The sequence below is a fragment of the Marmota flaviventris genome, chromosome 12 (genome assembly GCF_047511675.1).
Source record: "Marmota flaviventris isolate mMarFla1 chromosome 12, mMarFla1.hap1, whole genome shotgun sequence".
Taxonomy (NCBI): domain Eukaryota; kingdom Metazoa; phylum Chordata; class Mammalia; order Rodentia; family Sciuridae; genus Marmota; species Marmota flaviventris.
In genome coordinates, this window is record NC_092509.1 from 29,459,483 (window position 1) to 29,486,156 (window position 26,674).

Sequence of the window (26,674 nt, forward strand, 5' to 3'; positions counted from 1 at the left end):
AAGACATTGCTTCCATCTTAGGGGCACCTTAACTATTATCTGGAGTTACCTTGGCTATTGCTGCCACCTCCTTTAGATGCAAATGCAGTAGCATACATTGAGGGACACCAGTAGGTTCTGGAAGCCTAACATCAAGGTGAGGTATAGACAGTCTGCACAGATATTACAAGAATATAGGAAGAAACTGTAATATCTCAGATCCACACTGCAAGAAAGGAGACTCATAGACAACATGAAAAAGCAAGGGAGGAAAGTGCCCCAAACAAACCAGAATACTATAACAACACATCCCATGGACAGAGAAGTTGATGAAATGTCAGAGAAGAAGTTCGGAAGGTTCATAGTTAAAATGATCTGTGAATTAAAGAATGACCTAAATGAGCAAATACAGACAAAACTTCTTCACTCCAACAAAGAGATAAGAGCAAATACAGGTAACAAAAGATTACTTCCAGAGAGACATTCTGGGAAAAAAAAAAAACAGTCAGAAATCCTTGAAATGAAGGATACAATAAATCAAACAAAAAACTCAATAGAAAGCATAACCAACAGACTAGATCACTTGGAAGAAAGAATGTCAGATAATGAAGACAAAGTATACAATCTGGAAAATAAAGTTGATCACACAGTGAAGATGGTAAGAAACAATGAACAAAACATCCAAGAATTATGAAACATCATCAAAAGACCAAATCTGAGTTATTGGGATAGAGGAAGGCACAGAGTTTCAAACCAAAGGAATTCACAATCTCGTCAATGAGATAATATTAAAAAAAATTCCCAAGCATGAAGAATGAATTGGAAAACCAAATACATGAGACTTACAGGACACCAAATGTACAACAGATCTACACCAAGGCACATTATAATGAAAATGCCTAGCATACAGAATAAAGATAGAATCTTAAAAGCCGCAAGAGAGAAGAATCAGATTACATATAGGGGGAGACCAATTCGTATCTCAGCAGATTTTTCAACCCAGACCCTCAAAGCCAGGAGATCATGGAACAATATATACCAAGCCTGAAAGAAAATGGATGGCAACCAAGAATCTTATATCCAACAAAACTAAGCTTTAGATTTGATGATGAAATAAAAACCTCCATGATAAACAAAAGTTAAAAGAATTTACAACTAGAAAGCCTGCACTAAAGAACATCCTCAGCAAAATATTCCAAGAAGAGGAAATGAAAAAAAAATGATGAAAATCAGCAGAGGGAGGGATTACACTAAAGGAAAATCTAATCAGAGGAGAAACAAAGTCACATTAAATACCAAAAATGTCTGGGAATACAAATCATGTCTCAGTAATAGTATATGGTCTATTTTAGAGAAGGATCCATGTGCTGCTGAGAAGAAAGTATATTCTCTCATTTTTAGGCCTGAATCTTAATGGCCTAAACTCACCAATCAAAAGACATAGACTAGCAGATTGAATAAAAAAAGAAGATCCAACAATATGCTGCCTCCAAGAGACTCATCTCATAGAAAAAGACATCCACAGACTGAAGGTGAAAGGCTTGGAAAAATCATACCACTCACATGGACTGCAGAAGCAAGCAGGGGTTTCCATCCTTATATCAGATAAAATTGACTTCAAGCTAAAGTCAATCAAAAAGGACAAAGACGTACACTATACACTTTTCAAGGGAACCATACACCAACAAGACTTAACAATTATAAAAATATATGCTCCAAACAATGGAGTGTCTATGTTCATCAAACAAACTCTTCTCAAGTTCAAGAGTCAAATAGAACACAATAGAATAATTTTGGGTGACTTTAACACACCTCTTTCATCACTAGATAGATGTTCTAAACAAAAGCTGCACAAAGAAACTATAGAACTCAATAATACACTCAATAACTTAGACTTAACTGACATATATAGAATATTTCATCCTTCAAAGAGAGAATATACTTTCTTCTTAGCACATAGATCCTTCTCTAAAATAGACCATATACTATGCCACAAAGCAACTCTTAGAAAATATAAAGAAGTAGAGATACTACCCTGCATTTTATCAGATCATAATGGAATGAAATTAGAAATAAATGATAAAATAAGAAATAAAAGCCACTCCAACACATGGAGATTAAATAATATGCTACTGAATGAACAATGGGTTGCAGTAGACATCAAGAGGAGATTCAAAAATTTTTAGAGGTGAATGAGAACACAGATACAACATATTGAAATCTCTGGGACACTATAAAAGCAGTTCTAAGAGGAAAGTTCATTGCATGGAGTTCATTCCTTAAAAGAAGAAAAGTCAACAAATAAATGACTTAACATTACATCTCAAAGCCCTAGAAAAAGAAGAACAAATCAACTCCAAAAGCAGTAGAAGACAAAAAATAATTAAAATCAGAGCTGAAATCAATGAAATTGAAACAAAAGAAACAATTGAAAAAATCGACAGAACAAAAATTGGTTCTTTAAAAAAATAAATAAAATTGACAGACCCTTAGCCATGCTAATGAAGACAAGGAGAGAGAAAGCTCAAATTACTAAAATATGTGATGAAAAAGGAAATATCACAACAGATATTACAGAAATACAGAAGATAATTAGAAATTATTTTGAAAACTTGTACTCCAATAAAATAGAAAATATCGAAGGCATCGATAAATTTCTAATGTCATACAATTTACCCAAATTGAATCAGGATTATATACATAAGTTAAACAGATCAATTTCAAATGACAAAATAGAAGATGCTATCAAAAGTCTACCGGATGGATACACAGCCAAGTCCTACAAGACCTTTAAAGAAGAACTAATACCAATACTCTTTAATTTATTTTATGAGGCCAGTATCCCCTGATTCCAAACCAGGCAAAGACATATCAAAAAAAGAAAACTTCAGACCAATATCTCTAATGAACATAGATACAAAAATTCTCAATAAAATTCTGACAAATTGAATACAAAAACATATCAAAAAGATCATGCACCATGATCAAGTGGGATTCATCCCAGGGATGCAAGGTTGGTTCAACATACGGAAATCAATAAATGTAATTCATCACATCAATAGACTTAAAGAGGGCTGGGGATGTGGCTCAAGCGGTAACACGCATGCGTGGCATGCGCGGGGTGCTGGGTTCGATCCTCAGCACCACATAAAATAAAGATGTTGTGTCTGCCGAAAACTGAAAAATAAATATTAAAAAAATTTTCTCTCTCTCGAAAAAAAAAATAGACTTAAAGATAAAAATCATATGATCATCTCAATAGATGCAGAAAAAGCATTTGACAAAACACAGCACCCCTTCATGTTCAAAACATTAGAAAAACTAGGGATAACAGGAACATATCTCAACATTATAAAGGCTATCTATGCTAAGCTCCAGGCTAATTTATCATTCTAAGTGGAGAAAAATTGAAAGCATTCCCTCTAAAAACTGGAACAAGACAGAGATGCCCTCTTTCACCACTTCAATTTAACATAGTTCTTGAAACACTGGCCAGAGCCATTGGACAGATGAAAGAAATTAAAGGGATACACACAGGAAAAGAAGAACTCAAATTGGCACTATTTGCTGATGATATGATTCTATACCTAGAAGACCCTAAAAGTTCCACCCGAAAACTTTTAGAAATAGTAAATGAATTCAGCAAAGTAGCAGGATATAAAACCAACACCCATAAATCAAAGGCATTTCTGTATATCAGTGACAAATCCTCAGAAAGGGAAATGAGGAAAACTACCCCACTTACAATTACCTCAAAAAATAAAATACTTTGGAATCAACTTAATGAAAGAGGTAAAAGATCTATATAAAGAAAATTACAGAACCCTAAAGAAAGAAGTCAAAGAAGATCTTAGAAGATGGAAAGATCTACCTTGCTCTTGGATAGGCAGAATTAATATTATCAAAATGACCATACTAACAAAAGCATTATACAGATTTAATGCAATTCCAATCAAAATCCCAATGAAATTCCTCATAGAAATAGAAAAAGCAGTCATGAAATTCATCTGGAAAAATAATAGACCCAGAATAACTAAAGCAATCCTTAGCAGGAAGAGTAAAGCAGGTGGCATCACTATACCAGATCTTAAGCTATACTGCAGAGCAAAAGTAATAAAAACAGCATGGCATTGGCACCAAAACAGAATGGTAGACCAATGGTATAAAACAGAGGACACAGAGACTAACCCAAAAAATTACAATTATCTTATATTAGACAAAGGTGTCAAAAGATGCATTGGAGAAAGACAGCCTCTTCAACAAATGGTTCTGGGAAATTGGCAATCCATATGCAACAAAATGAAATTAAACCTCTATCTCTCACCATGCACAAAACTCAACTCAAAATGAATCAAATACTTAGCAATTAAACCAGAGACACTGTGTCTAATAGAAGAAAAAGTAGGCCCTAATCTCCATCATGTGGGATGAGGCCCCAACCTCCTTAATAAGATTCCTTTGGCACAGGAATTAAAATCAAGAATCAATATTTGGGATGGACTCAAACTAAAAAGTTTCTTCTCAGCAAGAGAAACAATCTGTGAGGTGAATACAGAGCCTACATCTTGGGAGCAAATCTTTACCCCTCACACATCAAATAGAGCTCTAATCTCTAGGGTATATAAAGAACTCAGAAAGCTAAACACCAAAAAATAAATAACCCAATTAATAAATGGGCCAAGGGCCTGAATAGACACTTCTCAGAAGATGATATACAATCAATCAATAAATATATGAAAAAATGTTTACCATCACTAGCAATTAGAGAAATGCAAATCAAAACTACTCTAAATTTCATCTCACTCCAGTCAGAATGGCAGCTATTATGCATTATGTATGTGTTGGCGAGGATGTGGGGGAAAAGGTACACGCATACACTGCTAATGGGACTGCAAATTGGTGCAGCTGATATGGAAAGTAGTATGGAGATTTCTTGGAAAATTGGGAATGGAACCACCATTTGACTCAGCTATCCCTCACCTGGGTCTATACCCAAAGGATTTAAAAACAGCATACTACAGGGACACAGCCACATCAATATTTATAGCAGCACAATTCATAATAGCTAAACTGCACAACCAACCTAGATGCCCTTCAGTAGATAAATGGATAAAAAAATGTGGCATATATACACAATGGAATATTACTCAGCAATAAAAGAGAATAAAATCATGACATTTGCCAGTAAGTGGATGGAGTTAGAGAAGATAATGCTCAGTGAACTTAGCCAATCCCAAATAACCAAATACTAAATGTTTTCTCTGATATAAGGAGGCTGATTCATAGTGGGGTAGGGAGAGGGAGCATGGGAGGAATGGACAAACTTTAGATAGGGCAGAGGGGTTGGAGTGGAAGGGAGGGGCATAGGGTTAGAAATGATGGTAGAATGTGATGGACATCATTATCCAAAGTACATGTATAAAGACACGAATTGGTGTGAATATACTTTGTATATAAGCAGAAATATGAAAATTCATACTCTATATGTGTAATAAGAATTGTAATTCATTCTGCTGTCACATATAAATAAAAAAAGACTAATTATAAAAAAGTAAAAGAAACAGTGCTGGGGCCAGTCAAGGTGGTGCACACCTGTAATTGCCAGTTCAAAGCCAGCCCCAGCAAAAGTGAGGTGCTAAGCAACTCAGTGAGACCCTGTCTCTAAATAAAATACAAAACAGGGCTAGAGATGTGACTCAATGGTCCAGTGCCACTGAGTTCAATCACTGGTACTGAGCCTCCCAAAAAGAAACAGTACTGGGGAATGATATTGGCTAAATTATATTATTATATTGTGTGCATGTACAAATACCTAATAACAAATACCATCAATTTGTACAACTATAATGCACCAATAAAAAATGTGGAAAAAAACCAATGGCACAAAACATATGCTGCAGTTAAAGGATTTACAAGTAGCTGCATTATAAAAACAGTATCTTCTACTAGTTATTGCAGTGTTTATATGTTACACCAAAGATTCAAAAAAGGAAAGTTGTTATCAGGTTAATCAGTGTGCCACAATGGAGGATTATATTTAAAACTATAAGACAAAATAATATTTCTCATAATAGCTAAGCTGAACATTAAAATAATTTCATTAACAATATCAACAATATTCTCTCACTGAAAAACAATTTATTATTCAAAGTACCAATTAAACTAAATATGATATATAAAATTACTTAGAAAAAAATCAGTTTCATATAATTAAATTCAGACTAACACTGCAATTAGTAAAGAAAATATGTAGATGTTATCAAATTTTGCAGTGTTTTTATGTGGGAGTTGAAATATGTGTTATACTTCTGCTTTGTTAAACGATTTTGATGGGAGGCATGAGTATAGTTAAAAAGGGAATTACATTTATATTTAAAGATTCAAATAAGGCTTTTAGAAAACCAAGGTATTTTATTTTTAATCTATAAGAGATAACAGTTCAAAAGTTAACTACCATAGCCTTTTAAAAATTAATATACCATAATGAAAGTAATTTCAAGTTATTTTTTCCAAAGGCCTGGGACAAGCAAAGAAAATGACCCAGCTCTGTGATCTTAAACCACCCACAAGGGCCAAGATGAGAACAACTACAAAGTACAAAAGATGCTCAAACTGTGGAGACCTTGTTAAGCCATGTTGCACAGGCATTTTGTATTAATAACAGTTTATCCTCTTTATCCCCTTAAAATTATTTTAAGATAGCATAAAAAATACATAATTGACAAAACATTCACATTTTATTTCCCTCTAAATCCTATCAACTTAGAAAATTCATGAACAGAGTAAAATATTATTTATGATTCCACCCAAGATAGCCTATTTTCTTTTAATAGAGTGGACAGCTCAAAGGTTATCATTAAGTATTAAACTGAATATCTTCAATACTTCTTGAGAAGATCTTGAATTCCAGACTTTTAGGACTAAATATGTACATGGAAGCTTATATTCTGGCTGCCTATTTGCCTCTTCTTTGCTTAAAATAAGGACAATAATGAGGTTACATGAATTAAAAAATGTAAATGATATTTGATAGAATTTTAAAGTTAAAAGTGACTTCATTTGAGCATGTCGTGAGGAGGACATTTTTGCAAATGTATATGGTGGGGAAAGGGGTGGTTAGTGAGCTGCAGTTACTCTGCTGGCCGTTTATTCAGCTTTGGCATAGAGAAATACATGGAAAAGGTGAACTTGCAATATATTTCACCACTAGGACAATGGTGGTCAAATATCTATTCATTTTTCAGCTTTTTGGAAGCAGGGAAACACAAGGGATGGTCAGAGTTGGGCTTCAAGACTTGCCTGTCGAGAAGCTCATCTCCCTCCACTTGGACTTGCTCAATGAGTTGCAGAACAGGGCCTAGAACCCTTGTCTCCTGGTTCTTGGCTAATGTTCCCTAAATTTTATGTCCTTGGGCTGAGGGCTTTTCTTTTCTTTTCCCTTCCCTCCCTCCCTCCCTTCCTTCCTTCCTTCCTTCCCACTCTTTCCCTCCCTCCATCCCTTCCTTCTTTCCTTCTTCCTTCTATTACTAACAGAGGCACAGATGAAACCTTGGGAGAATTTTTCCAAGCAGCAATTGTTTGTAATTTAAACTAATATGTTAATTAGAAGTGAACAGTCTGTGGTAGTAAGAGTTCTACTTGAAAGTGCTTTTTTGTCCCCTCAATTGATTTGATTGCATAGTTAACATCTGTTAGATGTACCAGGAACTGTGCTAAATGTATTCTGTACATTATTTATATTTGTGAAGGTTTTATTATAGAACTTTTAACTGCTTTTAAAAGGAGGGAGATAGAATTCTGAATGCTAAAATTTCAAACTTGGATCAGAGAAATTTATGGGAATACTGAGACTGTAAATCAGATGGTGACCTGGCTATTCTATTCTCTTACCCACTCATTGCTAGATAACGCTCTGAGGCAAGACTGCTGTGAATAGGCACACAATTTTAGGTTCACTTTTCTTTGTTGCTTCTCTTCACGTCTTTCTATAACTTGGACCAAGTTTTTTTTCCCACAGACCCTACTGCATTTTAAGTAGTAAGTATAGAGAAAATAGGCCTTTCTCTTTCTTTCTGATATATACATTTAGAATCTTAAAAGATTGATATGGGGTGACAGAACGTTCACAAAATCCAGAGACTTCAGTCTTAAAGAAGTGGCGAGCTCACAAAGACAAATTAAGATAAGAGATCCTCAGGGGATAAGGTCAAGGTCTTTCATTTCCCCATCCCTGCTATGTACACAAACATTTTTATTTGGGTAGGGAGCAAAATTTGGAATTACTTACTACGATTTACAAGTGTATTTTTAATTTCTGATCTTTTATGAAAGCCTAACAGCATTGACAATTTATTTGCCTTTGCCTGGATTATATCACTAGAAATTCACAAATAGCTTTTCAACAATTAATTTGAGTATTTTTTGAATGACTGTAGTGAGGGTTGTTATTTATTTATTTATTTATTTACATTCTAACTCTATAGGAAAATGTTTCATTTCTTTGAGATGGGGTTATTTGAATGATGCTAAAGGGCAAACAGAAAGAATAAATTAGTTTATTTTATACCTTAATTTTTTACCTCCAGCATCATCATTTTCTCTTTTGGAAGTTAAAGAAAGTTTACCTTCCTTAGAAGTTAGCATAATTTTGCAGCTAAAATCGTTGAGACTATTTAGTGATTTAGGTTTGGATTAGGACATTGCTTGACTACTGAATAATTTTAATGAGGTCATTAAAAAAATCTGCTGTTTTTTGGCCAATGGTTTCTTTCTTATTAAAGTTATCCCAAGGTTTGACTACTACTGGGAATGGTTTTGGTGAGCTGAAAAAGGGAAGACCTTCAAATCTTCTATTCCTACATATTAAACCTCTTCTCAGAGGAAATGATAATGCCAGATTCTTCTCTTTAGTATTAGTGCAGAAATCAGAATGGGTAGGGATATAACACCACGTTGGAAGTTACAGCAACTTGAATTAACACTTTGTTATTTCAACTGATATTTCTTTCAACACAAGGAAAAGGACCACTCAAATCTTTCTGACAACCATGTTAATGTATGAGTTATCTCTGTTCAAGCAACAAAAGATTTTCTTCTTCTTCTTTTTTTCACCTTTAAAATCCTAGGTTTTCACAGGGATTTGTGCTATAGTATCGATCTAAAAGGTCCCCCAGAGGTCCTGAGTTCAAGGCTTGGTGGCCAGCCTGTGGCACTATTAGTAGGTGGTAGAATCTTTAAGGGGCAGGGCCTAGTGGGAGGATTTAGTCACTGTGCTCATGCCCTAGAAGGGGACTGTGGCACTGGAGTTATATCCCAAGATAATCTCAACAATTATGTCAATATTTCATTAACTTCCAAAATTAAAGTAATTATAAATTATTCTTTCTTTCTGTACTTTAGCATTATATAACTGACTACTCCTTAAAGAAGTAGAATATTTTTCAGAAGAGGTAATATATAAGTAAAAAAATAACCCCCACATTGATTGTTTTGAAAGCAAATAAGCAAGCCCTTGATAGTTTCTAATTATGTAGCCCAAGCCAAAGCAAACTCTTAGAGAGGTCAGGCTTTCACCCTTTGAATGAACATTTTTAAAGTATTTAAAAAATAGTAAGAGTAATGCAGCATAGATGAAGGCATAGGGTACATTAGAATACAATACAATAAAATGTATGTAATGAACCTTAATCAAGAGCATTAAGACAAATGAAGTCTAATATATTTTCCTCGATACTCATTAAATGGTACTTCTTTCACATCTCATCTGTCATAATGTCACCTAATCTTCTAGATAATTAAGTGTTTAAATCCTTAGAAACAATAGCTATTTCAGAATTTCCCTCACAACACAGTAAAAGAGTTACTATATTTGTCTCAGTTCCTTCTAAACATTGGCATATGGCTAATTAAATTACTGAATACCATGTCTGTTACATGTATTTAAAATATTATGCCAGGAGGGAGGAGTACAAAGAAGAACATGTCAATGAAAATGAAATAAAGATCATATTTTCTGTAGTGAAAAATATTCTATGTAAAATTCACAGTAACTAGTATTTTTGAACAATGGGATAATCCATGTCAGAATTCATTAAGAGCACAAATATTTTAAAATTCTCAAATGGAATGTATATCCAAGCCTCTCACTCCTGTTCAATTATTGCTTAGATTTTTCTCTACGTCTTTCTTTCCAATTTGGTGAAGACAATTTGTAACAAGGGTTGTCACACTCTAAGGAATTTCTAAGACTGTAAGACAGCTTAGGCATTGATGGAGTTAATTTATAACAGGGCCTTTGTCAGGGAATAATTATTACAACATAAAAATGCTGTTGAAGGGATGAGAGGTGGGAGGGAAAGGGAGAGAGAAGGGAAATTGCATGGAAATGGAAGGAGACCCTCAGAGTTATACAAAAGTACATACAAGAGGAAGTGAGGGGAAAGGGAAAAATAATACAAGGGGGAGAAATGAATGACAGTAGAGGGGGCAGAGAGAGAAGAGGGGAGGGGAGGGGAGGGGAGGGGGGATAGTAGAGGATAGGAAAGGCAGCAGAACACAACAGACACTAGTATGGCAATATGTAAATCAATGGATGTGTAACTGATGTGATTCTGCAATCTGTATATGGGGTAAAAATGGGAGCTCATAACCCACTTGAATCAAAGTGTGAAATATGATATATCAAGAACTATGTAATGTTTTGAACAGCCAACAATAAAAAATTAAAAAAAAAATTCTCTCTCTCTTTTGCTTTCTCTTTAAAAAAAAAGAAATTTACTCATGCCTTGTTTTCATTATACTGTTATTAAAATTATCTGTGTAGTGTTGCTAAAGTGTATTATTGATTAGTTAAATTAATATTTAGTTAAATTAATATTTAGAGGTGTCATTTTTTTCTGTACCTATTTTTTAGTACCTATGATATAGTGAACAACTTTTAAATTGTGATTGTTTTTGTTGTGAAATGTTTATATGAGTCAGGTGAATTTATCTTTGCCTGAATGAGATGTGATAACTTGTTCTTTCTGGCTTGTGTTTTATCTATTCATTGGTTATATAATAGATGACTGTATAATGTATAATAAGGATTAGAACAAGCCATTAGAGTCAATTAATGATGGGAATAAACAATATTTCTAATAAAAAAAATGCTGTTGAGAAGGCTAGGCCATATTAGTGAGATGTAAAACTAGAATAACAGAAGATAGCAGATGATAAAGAGAGGCCTACACAGAGTATGCTGTCTATATTCTTGAGCTAGGTTAGAAAATCAGTAAAAACAGCTTTAGTCTCAATTATGTTCCATTTCATCACATTTTATTATCATTACCTAACTTCCAGAAGAAACTAAAAACTTAGGCAAGTTCAGTGGCTGTGTAAATTTGCACTCAAGTCTGACAGATTTAGCCACGAAGTAGAAGTTATAAGTATTCTTGACATTATCATCTATTAGTCACTTTTTTTGCAGTTGATTTCTTTATTATAGGTAAAGTAAAAATGTGCTCACTTATTCTAATTTTTCTTGGTTACTGGAACTATTTCAGATCTTCAATATGTTCTAAATGTGGAATAGAAATTGAGTGCCATCCAACTACATATACCAAAGTTTAAAGTTCATTATATTACCACCTCTGCTATTCATGTATCCAAGTCTGAAAGCACTGTATTGGAGGATACTGCCCAGGATATCTAAATGTCAGTGTGAAAACATGTCTCTAGGAGGGAAATCATAAAAGTTAGTTCAGGCTCGAGAAGTCAATGCTACTCGCTTGTCTGTAGTAGTAGTTAGGAAACTCACAGGGAATAATGTTATGACTTCTTAATATGACAAATTTTAATGCTATTGTGAAAAATTCTGAACATGAACAATTGACTGTCAATTTATTGCTATATTTAGAAAAATATCTGGCAATCCTACTAGCTACATTTTTCAAAATAAGTATAACTTGGGACTTTTTTTCATTAATTTAGGAAAACATTTCCAAGTTTCAGCTCCTTCATCTATGGCACAGCTCTTTCAACAGAAACACATAAATTGTATTCTACTTCAATATTTGCAATTATACTTTATAATACTTTTCATATTATAACTTTCATTTACCATGCCAAGTTTGTATCTATCTATTATGTGGATTGTTATGGAAATCAAGGTAGAGTTTCAAAAAAATAGTTGGGGATTGCCAATTTATACAAATTGCTCAAAAATATCTCCCAAAATTTATCATTAAAATAAAATGGAGGACAATTGTCTTAACTTCTAAGTTTTTAGATTTAATGAATTTCTTTATCTTTGTCTAATTCTCACAACATAAAATATCTAAAGAGAAAGAAAGCTGAGCTCATTTTTTGTTCTTCTAGCAAATATTTATCAAGAGCCTACAACTGACAGATAATGTGTTAGGGGTCAGGGATACAGAGTGAAGCATTTAACAATGAAATGCTCACATATCTAGGTTGGGAGAGGAAATAGGGATGAGCTAATGGAGGAATACTTTGTTTTGCCTTTAGTACTCCACAGAAAATATATTTAAATGTACTTAAAATCAAAGTCCTGAATCAAATAATAAGTACTACATTATTATTTGAGATACAAATAATTCTCAAAGAAGTATGCAGTTTAACTCTTAATAGAAATTCTAATTTGATCCAGAAATACTTTGGAACATACAAATTTTAAAATTCTCTTTCTACCATATAAATATTTTTTTAAAAATAAAACTGAGTACTTTAAAATGCTTCTCACATTGTCCAAGATCCATCTGTCTTCCACAGTTGCAGCATTTATATCCTTATTTGCTTTCCATTAAAGCTTATCTCACAAGTTTTTATACAGGACAATGATTTTTGAAAATTATAAATAGACATAAATAACAATAGGATTCTGAAAGTAAATTTTCCCTTCTATGTTTCTAATCACTTCCTCAAAGAGAAATTGAAGCTCATAGAGACTCAGAAAATTTTCCAAGTTGTTTCCTCTACCTCCCTATTTCTTTCTAAAATACTGTGGTAGGAAAATCATGCATATGAGCAGTTCTGGAATATCTGTATGCAATAAAGCAAAAACAGAAAGGACCAGTCTTTATTTTTATGATCTACATTTTTTTTTTGTAGTGGGGATTGAACCTAGGACCACTTAAGCACTGATCTACATCTCGAGCCCTTTTAATATTTTTCTTAGAGGCAGGGTCTTACTGAGTTGCCTAGGGCCTTACTAAGTTGTTGGATCTGGCTATGAACTTGTGATCCTCCTGCTTCAGCCTCCTGAGCCACTGGGATTACAGGCATGCACCACTGTGTCAGGCTTATGATCTACATTTCTAACTAGAGCTCTACTTCAGTGGAAAAAGGAGCATTTTGCTCTTCCAGTCATTTATTTTGTACTAATAAATCACATCATTTTATACAGGTAAAGCTAACCCAGATGCAAGCTTGCTAATATATTTTCCTTCCCTCTCTCCTTCCTCCCTTCTCCCTTTTCCCTTCTCCCTTCCCTTCCCTCTTTAATTAACTCCTGAAACTAATGTGAGTCTACACAACTTCTTGGTGATGATTTCCCACAGCCTTGAGGTAAAACCCATCTCCTGCCTCTTCACAGCCCCTACTTTACATAAAAACATTTCTGCACAAAATTGGAGAAAAAAATTTATCTTTCAGTACAGATTTTCAAGCTGACTGAAAATATATAAATTTATTCTTATATGACAATCTCTGAATATTAAAAAAAATCTAATGGTAAACAGCTACTTTAAGAAATTGGTATGTAGAACTAAAAAAGAGGCTTTTGCTACACATTGGAAAACATCAAATTAAGAGAGATTAGATGTAGAATATCATTATGTTACATGCTGAAAGAGAAATACATGAAAATTAATATAGGACAGTATAAAAAATTATAGCAGCCAGGTATGGTGGCACACACCTGTAATCCCAGTGACTCAGGAGACCGAGGCAGGAGGATTGCAACTTCAAAGCCAGCCTCAGCAACTTAGTGAGCCTCTATGTAACTTAGCAAGACCCTGTCTCAAAATAAAAAATAAAAAGGACTGGGGATGTGGTTCAATGGTTAAGTGCACTGGGTTCAATCCTCAGTACCAAAAAAAAAAAAAAAAATACAGCAACCTCCTGGCTCATATTTTCAACAGTTCCAAATCGACAGGACAAAGACATGATGGGGAGATAATGAAAACATCACTACCCCACAATTTAACTTCCTCTTGCTTCTAGGTCCCTGTACCCTTATCACTAAAGTCTTGATTTTCTGAGATCCTAGTGTTATCACCTAACACCTTTGGGAGTACTGCTTGAATTCCTGTCTCTCAAGTCTTGCTACTTCTGCCTAATTCCTAAAGTCATGACCTAGACTCTGGCTCCATCATTCATCTCTTTTAGTTTCTCTAACCTTCTTACCTGAATGGAGGCCTGGTTCTGGCTAAGGAGCTGAATTCACTGCAGCCCTCTCAAGCTGTGCATCTTCATTCTGTCCTGAGTGACCTCCCTCAGGAATGGGAAGTAGGATCAGTCCCCCTTGCTCTCTAGGTATTCTTTCCCAGAATTAATGTATAAAAAATACCCATTGCTTTTCATAGTTCCCTCCTCACTAGTGGAAAAAATTGCTACTTATTTAAGTTTTTTTTCCTCTCTGAAGGAGGGCAGAATTTAGTGGACGTATACTTATGCACTGCTTAATGTTGGGGATGCATTCTGAGAAATGTGCTAGGCAATTCTGTCATTGTGTGAACATCATGAAGTGTACTTACATCAAGAGACTCAGTAAAAATGAGATGCATAGAACTGTTTCTCAAGCAACACAGCATAATGTTTTGCAATACACTTTAAGTATAAGGAGCATACTCTAAAATAATAATGAAAAGTATTTTAAGTAAATACATAATACAGTAGCAGTCATTTATGATCATTATCAAATTTTAGCTTCTGTACATAGTGGTATATGGCAAATGACTGGCAGTAGATGATGTCTGTTCATACAAGCATCCCTATAAACACATGAGTCATGTGCTGAACCATGATGTATGATGGCTACTACATCAGTAGGTAATAAAATTTCAGCTCCATTATAATCTTATGGGATCACCATTGAATATACAGACTGCCATTAACCCAAACATTATTATGTGGCATGTGACTGTACAATGAATATGTTCTGTGATACTGAATAGCTATTGTATGAGTGGTAGGTAAGCAAATGAGTTAGGAACATTGTGGTCAGAATGGAATTCTTCAGTGATTGTGGAAGTAGGAGAGCTTAAGATGGCAAAAAGGTTATATAAAGTAGGAGAGATCACTGGAAATCAAGGGATTAAAGTATTGGTTGAGAGTGGTACAGGTTTAGATGTCTACTAAGATCATGTGTGGGAGAAAAGATATGAGTAAGTATGGATATAGGAAATTTTCCAGATACATAGGCAAGAATTTTAAGATCTGATGGCTCTTATTTATTTCTTTTTCAAGCAGAGGTCATCTGCAAAGAGAAAAAGAAACATGGACAGTTTGGAGGAAAGACATGAGACTTGAAATAATAATTATAAAAATGTTCCAGTGGTCCTTCATCAGGGGGAACTGTAAGAATGTTATGAAACAGCCAGAATTGAACTGAGATTAGTGATCATTATATTCCATGAAGTTCATCTGATTATTTCCTTGGAATAAGTGTTTCTATGTGTTAGAGAACTGTGAGATTCACCTGGAGTGCTTATTTAGCACAGATTTCTGGGCTCTAGGTCCCAGAGCATCTGACTGAGAAAGTCTGGAATGTGGCCCCAAACTACATTTCTAGTAAGTTCCCAGGTGATGCTACTCATGGGGCCATGCTTTCAGGATCAGTGTTTTAAAGCTTTCTCCCTGTAATAATTCCAACCCACACTCTGGATTTGGTACATTTGTCTTTTTAAAAAAACACATTCTGAAAGCAATCAAGATTGAATTTACTGATACCTCATATCACTTTCCTGGTTTTCTAAATTCCTTTTAAATATTTTTAATAAATAGCCATCTAGCATCATTACAGTGTATTTCAACTCTTTTCTACTTAGACATTTCCTTCATGTTTCATACAATTCCCACCCACCTCCATCTGCCACAATTCCTATCAAATGGAATGTTCTTTACACCTCTTTATAATAGCCTAAATATTACCCATGGCTCAAGGAGCTTCTTTATAAAGATTCCTTGATTTTGGTCCAAACTCTTGCCTTCCTTAATTGAACTATTAATGCATCAAGAGTTTTTGACACCTAATTTTGCTTCTTAATAATTTGTAACAAACCTTATTTATTTACATTAACCAATGGTAAGTGACTTGATGAAAGAAAACATTGTATATTAACATTTAAACATTGTATATTTCCACAAAAGTGTTCAACACAGCACTAGAAGAACTATAGGTACTCAGTGAATCTTGTTAATGGTATATAATTCTTAATTTTCAATAAAGTTTATATAAGAGGAATTACAGAATGTTGTCAATTTTATATTCCTACATATGTCTACATATAGAAATATATACACTCTTCAGAGAGCAATATAAACTTTAAAAAGTTCTTGACATCTTAAAGCCAATGTGAAAAAAATGCTAGGTAGATAGGTTATACCATCTGCTTGTTTGTGTTACACGTGTATTTTGAGTTTTCTTTTTAATAAAATAGCAGAAACTAGTGGACTTTTCTTTATAGCAATATAAGGCAATGACTTTTCTTACTTTGGTTAACTTGCACCAAAAAGTATAAAATAAGGAGTCAGAGGCTTCTACCAAGTAGAAATTTTATATTAATTGATTTATTTTCATGTTAAGACTAAAATCAAATCAGAATTGCTTCCTACCTTACTTTCTGCTTTATTTTCTGAAAGCCATATTGTTCAAGATACATTAATAAAGTAAATATATTGTAATTATAACCCTTCCCTTTATATGCCCACATTACTTCATTATTAGAGATTCAGGTTCATAGAATTCTAAAATATTTTGCCCAGAAAAATATTCTACATTTGAATTGTAATCTAATAAATATATATTTTATTAGATATGTTTGTTTATAATGTTAGTATTTTTTAAATGTTGATGGACCTTTATTTATTTTTATGTGGTGCTAAGAATCGAGCTTAGTGCCTCACACATGCTAGGCAAGCACTCTGCCACTGAACCACAACCCCAGCCCCTGTTATTTTTTGTGTATTACCCTCAAAATTAAATACTGTTCTACGTTTATTGAGGGAACAATAACAAAATAATAAAGAATTTTCTTTCATTATTTGTTTTTTGTATCTCTGTATTGTTTATCTCTGTATTGTATCTCTATTATTTTTTAAAAATTGGAGTGCCAGAAAAGTAACCTGTATTTTTAATCTAAGTTTTGATGTGGTTCTTCTAAGTTCTCTAGTTTCTCTGCCACATACCACTGCCAACCCCACCCAATAGCATGGCTTGATCTTTGTGTAATACTGAATCTCTAGAGAACAACTGATAAATTTTCTTTAGAGATAAACATAGGAAAGAATAATAAATCTGAAGTTTTGGAGAGGCAATCTCTTCACAAAAAGTACTCTATATACCAAATCTGATATATCACAGGACTAAAAGTATAGAAAAATATCGACATGCTTCTTATTTTTCCTTCCAACTAAACACATAAGTCAAGATAATAGCAATTAGTAATCAAAATGGAGGCCAATTGATAAGATGGAAAACAGAAAATTTCTTTGCACACAAAAGTTGCCTTTATTCACAGCATTTCTCAATTCTGATTTACCTGATTACTTTTTTTTCAACAAAGCTATATACCTTTGAAAAAGAATGGAAACTTCTGGAAAAAGTTTGTATTCCATAAGTCATCAGGCTCATTTTCATAATTTTGTTCAACCAAGACCATATTGGGTAAAATTTCTTTATGTTTCATGAAAATATTTGGCAAAGCTATAAAGAAGTCAATTTTAATCCTACTAAACAAAGAAGACAATCACATGGAACCAGTTATCACATACCAACTGCTGTCATGTAATCCCAGCGGTCAATGAGGCACATATTGAAGATGAGGTGATCAGATGTTTGCCCCTGGCCAATAAGTGAAATCTGCCTCTCCAAATTCTGGCATACTGATGAAGTCCAGCCAATGAGAAACCAGAATACTACCAAGAGTATTACTGCCAGCATCTTCATGACCCGGCCACCAGTCATGTATGGAATTCGTTGTGCAGTTCGTGAAAGAAACACCTTCAAAACCCTAGAAACACAGAAGATCAAATGTGAAAGTAAACCTAACAGAAAGTAAAACTCTAAAATAAAATATCTTATTTTTATATCTAAAATTTAAAACCACCAAAACTCAAGTATACAAAGTTTAAACATGAGAAAAATCAGAAACACTTCGTTCATATTTTTATTTCATTTTAGTTTACCTTCCAATAGTTGAACAAATATATTCATTAGAAGCCATTGGTCAACAAATTCATATCTGATGGAATTCTTTTGAATTGTCTTATTATTTCAAGAAAAATTCTGAAGACTTAGAATAATCTGTAGAAAAACATTACCAAAATAACAGGGTTTCTGAAGGATCAAAAAATAGTTCTGAAAGTAAGTAGTTAGCTTTTAAAATATTATATTAAGTCACATTCTTCCTTGAACCAATTATTTGTTTTCATAAAAGAATATCATCATTTTTGATTACAAGATGGTGGATTAGAGGAGAACTCGTTACATGACCCCCAGTTGGTGGACAGATGCTCCCCTTCATAGGAGCCCTCATCCATGAATTTAAACTTCATGGAGCTTGTGACAGGATTATAAACAGGGGCTGATCACAAAAACAGTCCAGAATGCGAGAAACCCCGAGTTGCTCCGTGAGTGGAAACCGGCCAGCGGAACTGAACGCTGCCAGCGGAATTAATGGAATTGAACGCTGCAGAGTGATGGCAGCTTAGAGACAGAGTTTTAGATCCTTTGGAGATAGAACGTGCCAGACCGCGAGTCGCATCTCCATGGGACATTGGACCAAGGACTGAAGTTTGGACTTAGTGGAGAAACAACCTAGTTCCTCCCCGTCACCGGACACCCCGGCATGGAAACGGGCAGTCGCCATCTTGGAAAATCTACCTCTTCAGCTTTGGGTGGATCTCACGGACAGCAAGATTAGTGATAGATCAACGGTGATGACTTGGCGAGTGCCCAACAAAGAGCGTTCAGCTGATCACGAGCACGGGGTGACCAGGGCACCACACACCCAGACTGAACCCAGGGCTGTGGAGAGGAGCCCCAGTGACTGGGGCCTGGCGAGCAGAAGTGAGGGGGGATAGAGACCTGGAGCAACCCAAAGAGATCGGGATTGGAGAGGTGCCTGGCAGGGGAGGGAGAGCTGCCCCACATGGATTGCTTCCTACATCCTGAGGGCAGAGACTCAACCTGGATGCACAATGACATCTACTGGTAAAGATGAAAACAAAACTCTAAGAGTGCATTTTTTTTCTTTCTTTCACTTTCTTCTTCTTTTTACTTCTCTTCTCCCTTCTCTTCCCCTCCCAACCTCCCAAGCATTACTATTTCAACTACATGTAATTTACTAAATGCACATCAAAATCTATGGGACACTATGAAAACTGTACTAAGGAAAATTCATTGTATGGAGTTCATTCTTCAAAAAAAAGAAATAGCCAACAAATAAATGATCTCACACTACATCTCAAAGCCCTAGAAAAAGAAGAGCAAATCAGCAGCAAATGCAGTAGAAGGTAAGAAATAACTAAAATCAGAGCTGAAATCAATGAAATCAAAATAAAAGAAACAATTGAAAAAATTGATGAAACTAAAAGTTGGTTCTTTGAAAAAATAAATAAGATTGACAGACCCTTAGCCAAGCTAACAAGAAGAAGAAGAGAGAGAACCCAAATAACTAGCATATGGGATGAAAAAGGCAATATTACAACAGACACTACAGAAATACAGAAGATAATTAGAAATTATTTTGAAACCTTATACTCCAATATAATAGAAGATGGAGAAGGCATTGATAAATTCCTTAAGTCATATGATTTTCCCAGATTGAGTCAGGAAGATATACACAACTTAAACAGACCAACATCATGTGAGGAAATAGAAGAAGCAATCAAAAGATTACCAACCAAGAAAAGCCCAGGACCAGACGGATATACAGCCAAGTTTTACAAGACCTTTAAAGAAGAACTAATATCAATACTCTTCAATCCATTTCAGGAAATAGAAAAAGAGGGAGTACTTCCAAATTCATTCTATGAGGCCAATATTACCCTGATTCCATAACCACACAAAGACTCTTCATAGAAAGAAAATTTCAGACCAATATCTCTAATGAATATAGATGCAAAAATCCTCAATAAAATTCTGGCAAATCGGATACAAAAACATATCAAAAAGATCGTGCACCATGATCAAGTGGGTTTCATTCCTGGGATGCAAGGCTGGTTTAACATACAGAAATCAATAAATGTAATTCACCACATCAATAGACTTAAAGATAAGAACCATATGATCATCTCGATAGACGCAGAAAAAGCATTCGACAAAATACAGCATCCCTTTATGTTTAAAACACTAGAAAAACTAGGGATAACAGGAACTTAACTCAACATTGTAAAAGCTATCTACACTAAGCCTCAGGCCAGCATCATTCTAAATGGAGAAAAATTGAAGGCATTCCCTCTAAAATATGGAACAAGACAGGGATGTCCTCTCTCACCACTTCTATTCAACATAGTTCTTGAAACACTAGCCAGAGCAATTAGACAGATGAAAGAAATTAAAGGCATAAATATAGGAAAAGAAGAACTTAAACTAGCACTATTTGCTGATGATATGATCCTATACCTAGCAGACCCAAAAAGTTCTACCAAGAAACTTCTAGAACTAGTAAACGAATTCAGCAAAGTGGCTGAATTAAAAAATTATAAATTAAAAAATTATAAAATCAACACCCATAAATCAAAGGCATTCTTGTATATCAGTGACAAATCCTCTGAAATGGAAATGAGGAAAACTACCCCATTCACAATATCCTCAAAAAATATAAAATACTTGGCTATCAATTTAACAAAAGAGGTGAAAGATCTATACAATGAAAACTATATAACTATAAAGAGAGAAATAGAAGAAGACCTTAGAAGATGGAAAGATACACCTTGCTCATGTATAGGCAGAATTAATATTATTAAAATGGCCATATTACCAAAAGCACTCTACAGATTCAATGCGATTCCGATCAGAATCCCAATGGCATTCCTCACAGAAATAGAAAAAGCAATTATGAAATTCATCTGGAAAATAAGAGACCCAGAATAGCTAAAGCAATTCTAAGCAGGAAGAGTGAAACAGGTGGAATCTCTAAACCAGATCTTAAACTATACATCAGAGCAATAGTAACAAAAACAGCATGGTACTGGCCCCAAAACAGGCTGGTAGACCAATGGTACAGAATAGAGGACACAGAGACTAACCCACAGAATTACAACTACCTTATATTAGACAAAGGTGCTAAAAGCATGCAATGGAGAAAGGATAGCATCTTCAACAAATGGTGCTGGGAGAAGTGGAAATACATATGCAACAAAATGAAATTGAATCCCTATCTCTCACCATGCACAAAAGTTAACTCAAAATGGATCAAGGATCTAGGAATCAAACCAGAGACTCTGCATCTAATAGAAGAAAAAGTAGGCCCTAATTTCCAACACATGGAGTTAGGCCCCAAGTTCCTTAATAAGACGCCTATAGCATAAGAATTAAAACCAAGAGTCAACAAATGGGATGAATTCAAACTAAAATGTTTTTTTTTTTTCCTCAGCAAGAGAAATAAAATGTGAAGTGAATAGGGAGCCTACATCATGGGAACAAATTTTTACCCCTCACACATCAGATAGAGCTCTAATCTCTAGGATGTACAAAGAACTCAAAAAGTTAAACAACAAAAAACCAAATAACCCAATCAACAAATGGGCCAAGGACCTGAACAGACACTTCTCAGAAGAGGATATACAATCAATCAACAAATACACGAAAAAATGCTCACCATCTCTAGCAATCAGAGAAATGCAAATTAAAACTACTCTAAGATACCATCTCATTCCAGTAAGAATGGCAGCCATTATGAAGTCAAACAACAAGTGCTAGTGAGGGAAAAAGGTACACTCATACATTGCTGGTGGGACTGCAAATTGGTGCAGCCAATTTGGAAAGCAGTATAGAGATTCCTTGGAAAACTGGGAATGGAACCACCATTTGACCCAGCTATTCCTCTTCTCAGACTATACTCAAAAGACCTAAAAACGGCATACTACAGGGACACAGCCACATCAATGTTTATAGCAGCACAATTCACAATAGCTAGATTGTGGAGCCAACCTAGATGTCCTTCAATGGATGAATGGATTAAAAAATGTGGCATTTATACACAATGGAATATTACTCAGCACTAAAAAATAACAAGATCATGGCATTTGCAGCGAAATGGATGGCATTAGAGCAGATTATGCTAAGTGAAGTTAGCCAATCCCCAAAAAACCAAATGCTGAATGTCTTCTCTGATATAAGGGAGGTAACTCAAAATGGGGTAAGGAGGAAGAGCATGAGAAGAAAACTACCTCTAGATAGGGAAGATAGGTGGGAGGAAAAAGGAGAGAGAAGGGGAATTGCATGGAAGAGGGAAGGAAACTCACTTCGTTATACAGAATTCAGGTATGACGATGTGAGGGGGAAAAAAAAGAAGTGGGTCACATTAGATTGGTATAGAGAAGTGATGGGAGGGGAGGGGAGGTGAAGGGGGGAATGGAAGGACAGCAGAATAAAATAGACATTATTATTGCTGTGTGTATATATGTGACTGCATGACCAATGTGATTCTGCAACCTGTACACTCAGAAAAATGAGAAATTATATCCCATCTGATTCAAATGTATGATATGTCAAGATCATTGTACTGTCATGTGTAACTAATTAAGACAAATAAAAAAAGAAAAAAGAAAACAAAATTTTCCATAACTCTAAAAAAATAATATCATCAAGAGTATTTTCTGGACAAAATTCCACAGTCATTTTATCACATTACCAAAAATAATAATAAATAATTATAAAAACAATGAGGGATATTTAAACACTAGGTTAATTGCATAAGATCATTACATTAATGAAGGAGATTTGGATGATATAAGAAATGTGATTTTTAAAAATTTGGAGTATTTTCTATATATATGACTCAAACTGCCAGTGTTAAGAAATATTGGATTAAATGGTATGTTAGAATTTTTCCTCATTTAAATATTGTGGAAAGTAAAAATCCAACCTTATTATAGGAATCCTCTATCTAGTTCATTCTTCACTTTCATCCATAGAATATTCTCAGTTGATTTTAACTCTTTACCACCATTCTGACATTTTTTTCACAAAATTTTGGTTTAACATAAATCAACATATAGGGATAGTCCATAAACTTATAAATCTAGGAAGATTTTACATTCATATTTCTTCCAAAACAATTTTTAGATTCTTATTCCTATTTAAAGAACCCACACATCATGAATCCACTGTAACTACTACAACACAGTGTAGCAGATAGTGCATTTTGGTGACTTAGGCTAGAAAGAGAACCACAAAATCTAAATATCAGACCCATAGTCAAAGAAGAGGCCTTATTTCAAAAAGAGTGGTAAAGTATTACATAATGCCTTTTTTGTTTAACCAACTTTATAAATGACCAAATATTACTCTAATTATTTTGGATAAGAAGTCTTTCATTGTAATTAGCAGATCAAAAAACTCAAAAGAACTCCACAAAAAATGGCAGAAATATTTTGGAAAATTAATATTTTTGCAAGTTCCAGTATTATTTCTGCAGGAGCATGTTTCACTAGGCATGCATCACTGTGAACATATAATCATTCCTGGTTATAACTGGATGAGTTCTAAATTGGGAATGACTAGGGCTCTCAACAGAGAAAACCTAACCTATTTTTCTGGTCTTCTATAATTTATCTAGGGAAAAAATACTATTACAAATTCTATCTTTACTCTTAATTAGAATATCTACAGGATAATTATAATGAAGAAATAGTAACAATCATGCATTAGCTATCTAGGCAACAAAGGAGGCATAAGATATGATTCTTATCTTCTAGAAGCTTAAAATCTAACTCAAAATAAGTCTGAAATTGCTAATATATGAAACAGCACATAGTACATGTTGTATGTAGCTAGTAAGTCTACTACCCTAATAGAAAATGTGGTATTTCGTCTGAACCTTGATAGACATCAATGCATAGAAATGGGAGAAAATAAACAAGGTAGGAGGTGTTCTGGTTGAAGGGAATCACAAAGTATAAGCAGAAAAATATAAGTTATCTTTGGGGACGGTGGGTAGAACTGCTTGGAAGGAGGAGTTTGATCCCTGATATACAGGAACTCCTAGGGAGTTTCAAGTTATACAAGGAATTTTTATAAGGTTGAAAAACCACTGCCTTAGAGAAAAGTAGTTATTATCTACATTTTATTTCCATGGCAAAATGTAAAAAATACATCATTTTCTGGCACTTGAAGATTTTTATAATCCTCACTGAAACACTAAATCTCAGTTAATAGTGAGTTCATTAAATAACTATTTCCTTAATCAAATGAACTTTGATTGCAGAGTGAATCTATAAGATCTAATTTTTGGTAATCTTTTAATCAAGTAATTTCACTTCTAAATTATCAGAAATGTTGATGTTTCCCACATGACCCGTTGGGTATTTATTGTACATCCTGAGAATTCAAGATTGCCATATATCCTATAATCTCATCTCCAGAGATGTAAAAGCAAAGCAAGCCCAAGCCCTCATGAGTCTCCCATTATTGATTTTACTGGCTCTCAAATAATAGGAAGTATTATACAAGTATGTATTTAAACCTATGTATTTCAGTATATTGGTTTTTGTAACATGGGATAAGATGCACTTTTCTAGCACTACCTTAAAGTAAAATGAGAACCTTCTGCTATACCTTAAAATATATGAGCACTTGTTAGTTTATACAAGCTCACTCCTAGAATCCATATTCTAAAAAAGAATACTTATACATGTGTTTTTATGAAATACAGCTGTAAAAAGAAATACAGTCATTAAACTTCCAATGTAGATGACCTTTCCACTATTTTTTTCAAAGGTCAATCTTTAGGAAACCATCTGTTCAGAAGACTAACTATTTCTGAAGAAGCATATATGAGAAGACTGCTAGATATTTCCAGAATTTATTATGAAGGCATATTTAAAGTATAATTTTAGCCATCATTGTTAATAATAGATAAATTCATGGAAATCATGCTGAAATAATGAAGAAAAAGGGCAATTCAAGAATTGTCTATCACTATATTATCTGCCACTACTTTCTCACTTCTTACAAATTTCTGGTTTGAACTCATATGACTTCACTGTTAGGACTTGTACTAAGTTATTAATTAACTTATGCATATGCAATTGGTACTGTTCACTCCTTATTTTATGTGATCTCTCTCCAGCTTTTGGCATGATTGAAGTGCACAGCTTCCTCTGTGTCACATTATCGTGAATTTCTTCCTGTCAGATCCTTTTTAGTTTCTATTGCAGATTCCTCTTCCTCAGATTTCCCTTTAAATGGCAGTGTTTTTCAAGGATCTCCTAAATGTCACAATTTCTATTCTTATTCTCTATGTCACACCTAAACAACTCCATCTGTTACCACATTTCATTTGCTAACTATTTGTCAATAAGTCTCAAATCTATATCATCAGTTCAGATCAGTCTCCTGATATATATATATATATATATATATATATATACACACACTATATATATATACTCAATGGTCTATTGGACATGAGCAAGCCCCCAAATAAAATCAGTCCTCTTTCCACTCTGCCCACTTTCAACCCATCTTGCTCTGTTACCCATCTTAGTGAACAATACTACCTAACTGCACAAAGTGAAAACCTAAGAATGAACTTTGATTTTTTTCCTCAACCACATTCCAGCAATAAAATAAATCATCAATAATTTAATTTCTATGTCTTAATAATCTTTCAAATTCTATTTCTTCCATCCTCAATGTCACTATATAAATCCTGGCCACTACCTTTTTCCTATGGTACCACTTGCATATGCATACGTTAATTAATAATCTAAGTACAAGTCCTAACAGTGAAGTCATATGAGTTTGATCCAGAAATGTGTAAGAAGTGAAAAAGCAGTAGCAAATAAGTATAGTGATAGACAATTCTTGAATTGCCCTTACTGGTCTTGCCTACCCACCTTTAGTCCATATTCTGTGCTGAAGCCACATGATCCTTCCATATTGTACTCTGATCATGTTGCTCCCATGTTTACAATTCTTCCATGTGTATTAACCCAAATCATAGGTGCCTCTGCCCTATGTAAAAGGCTTTTTAAAGAATTTTTTAATTGATTTTTAAAAAAATAAATGACAGTGGAATGCATTATAATTCTTATTACACATATACAGCACAATTTTTCATATCTCTCATTGTATACAAAGTATCTTGACACCAATTTGTGTCTTCATACATGTACTTTGGATAATAATGTCCATCACATTCCACCATCCTTGCTAACCCCCTGCCCCCTCCCTTCCCCTCCCACCCTTCTGCCCTATCTAGAGTTCGTCTAGTCCTCCCATGCTCCCCCTCCCTACCCCACT

The 26,674-nt window shown here is 34.3% G+C and overlaps 1 protein-coding gene across 1 annotated transcript in view; it reads right to left on the minus strand.

Moving 5' to 3' along the window:
* The window catches only part of Gpr158 (G protein-coupled receptor 158), a 408,943-nt gene that overhangs the window by 14,535 nt on the left and 367,734 nt on the right, over positions 1–26,674 (minus strand). The window contains exon 7 of the mRNA XM_034636630.2: positions 17,974–18,212. Within this exon, the coding sequence (XP_034492521.2) occupies positions 17,974–18,212 (239 nt within the window). The remainder of the gene's footprint in view (positions 1–17,973; positions 18,213–26,674) is intronic.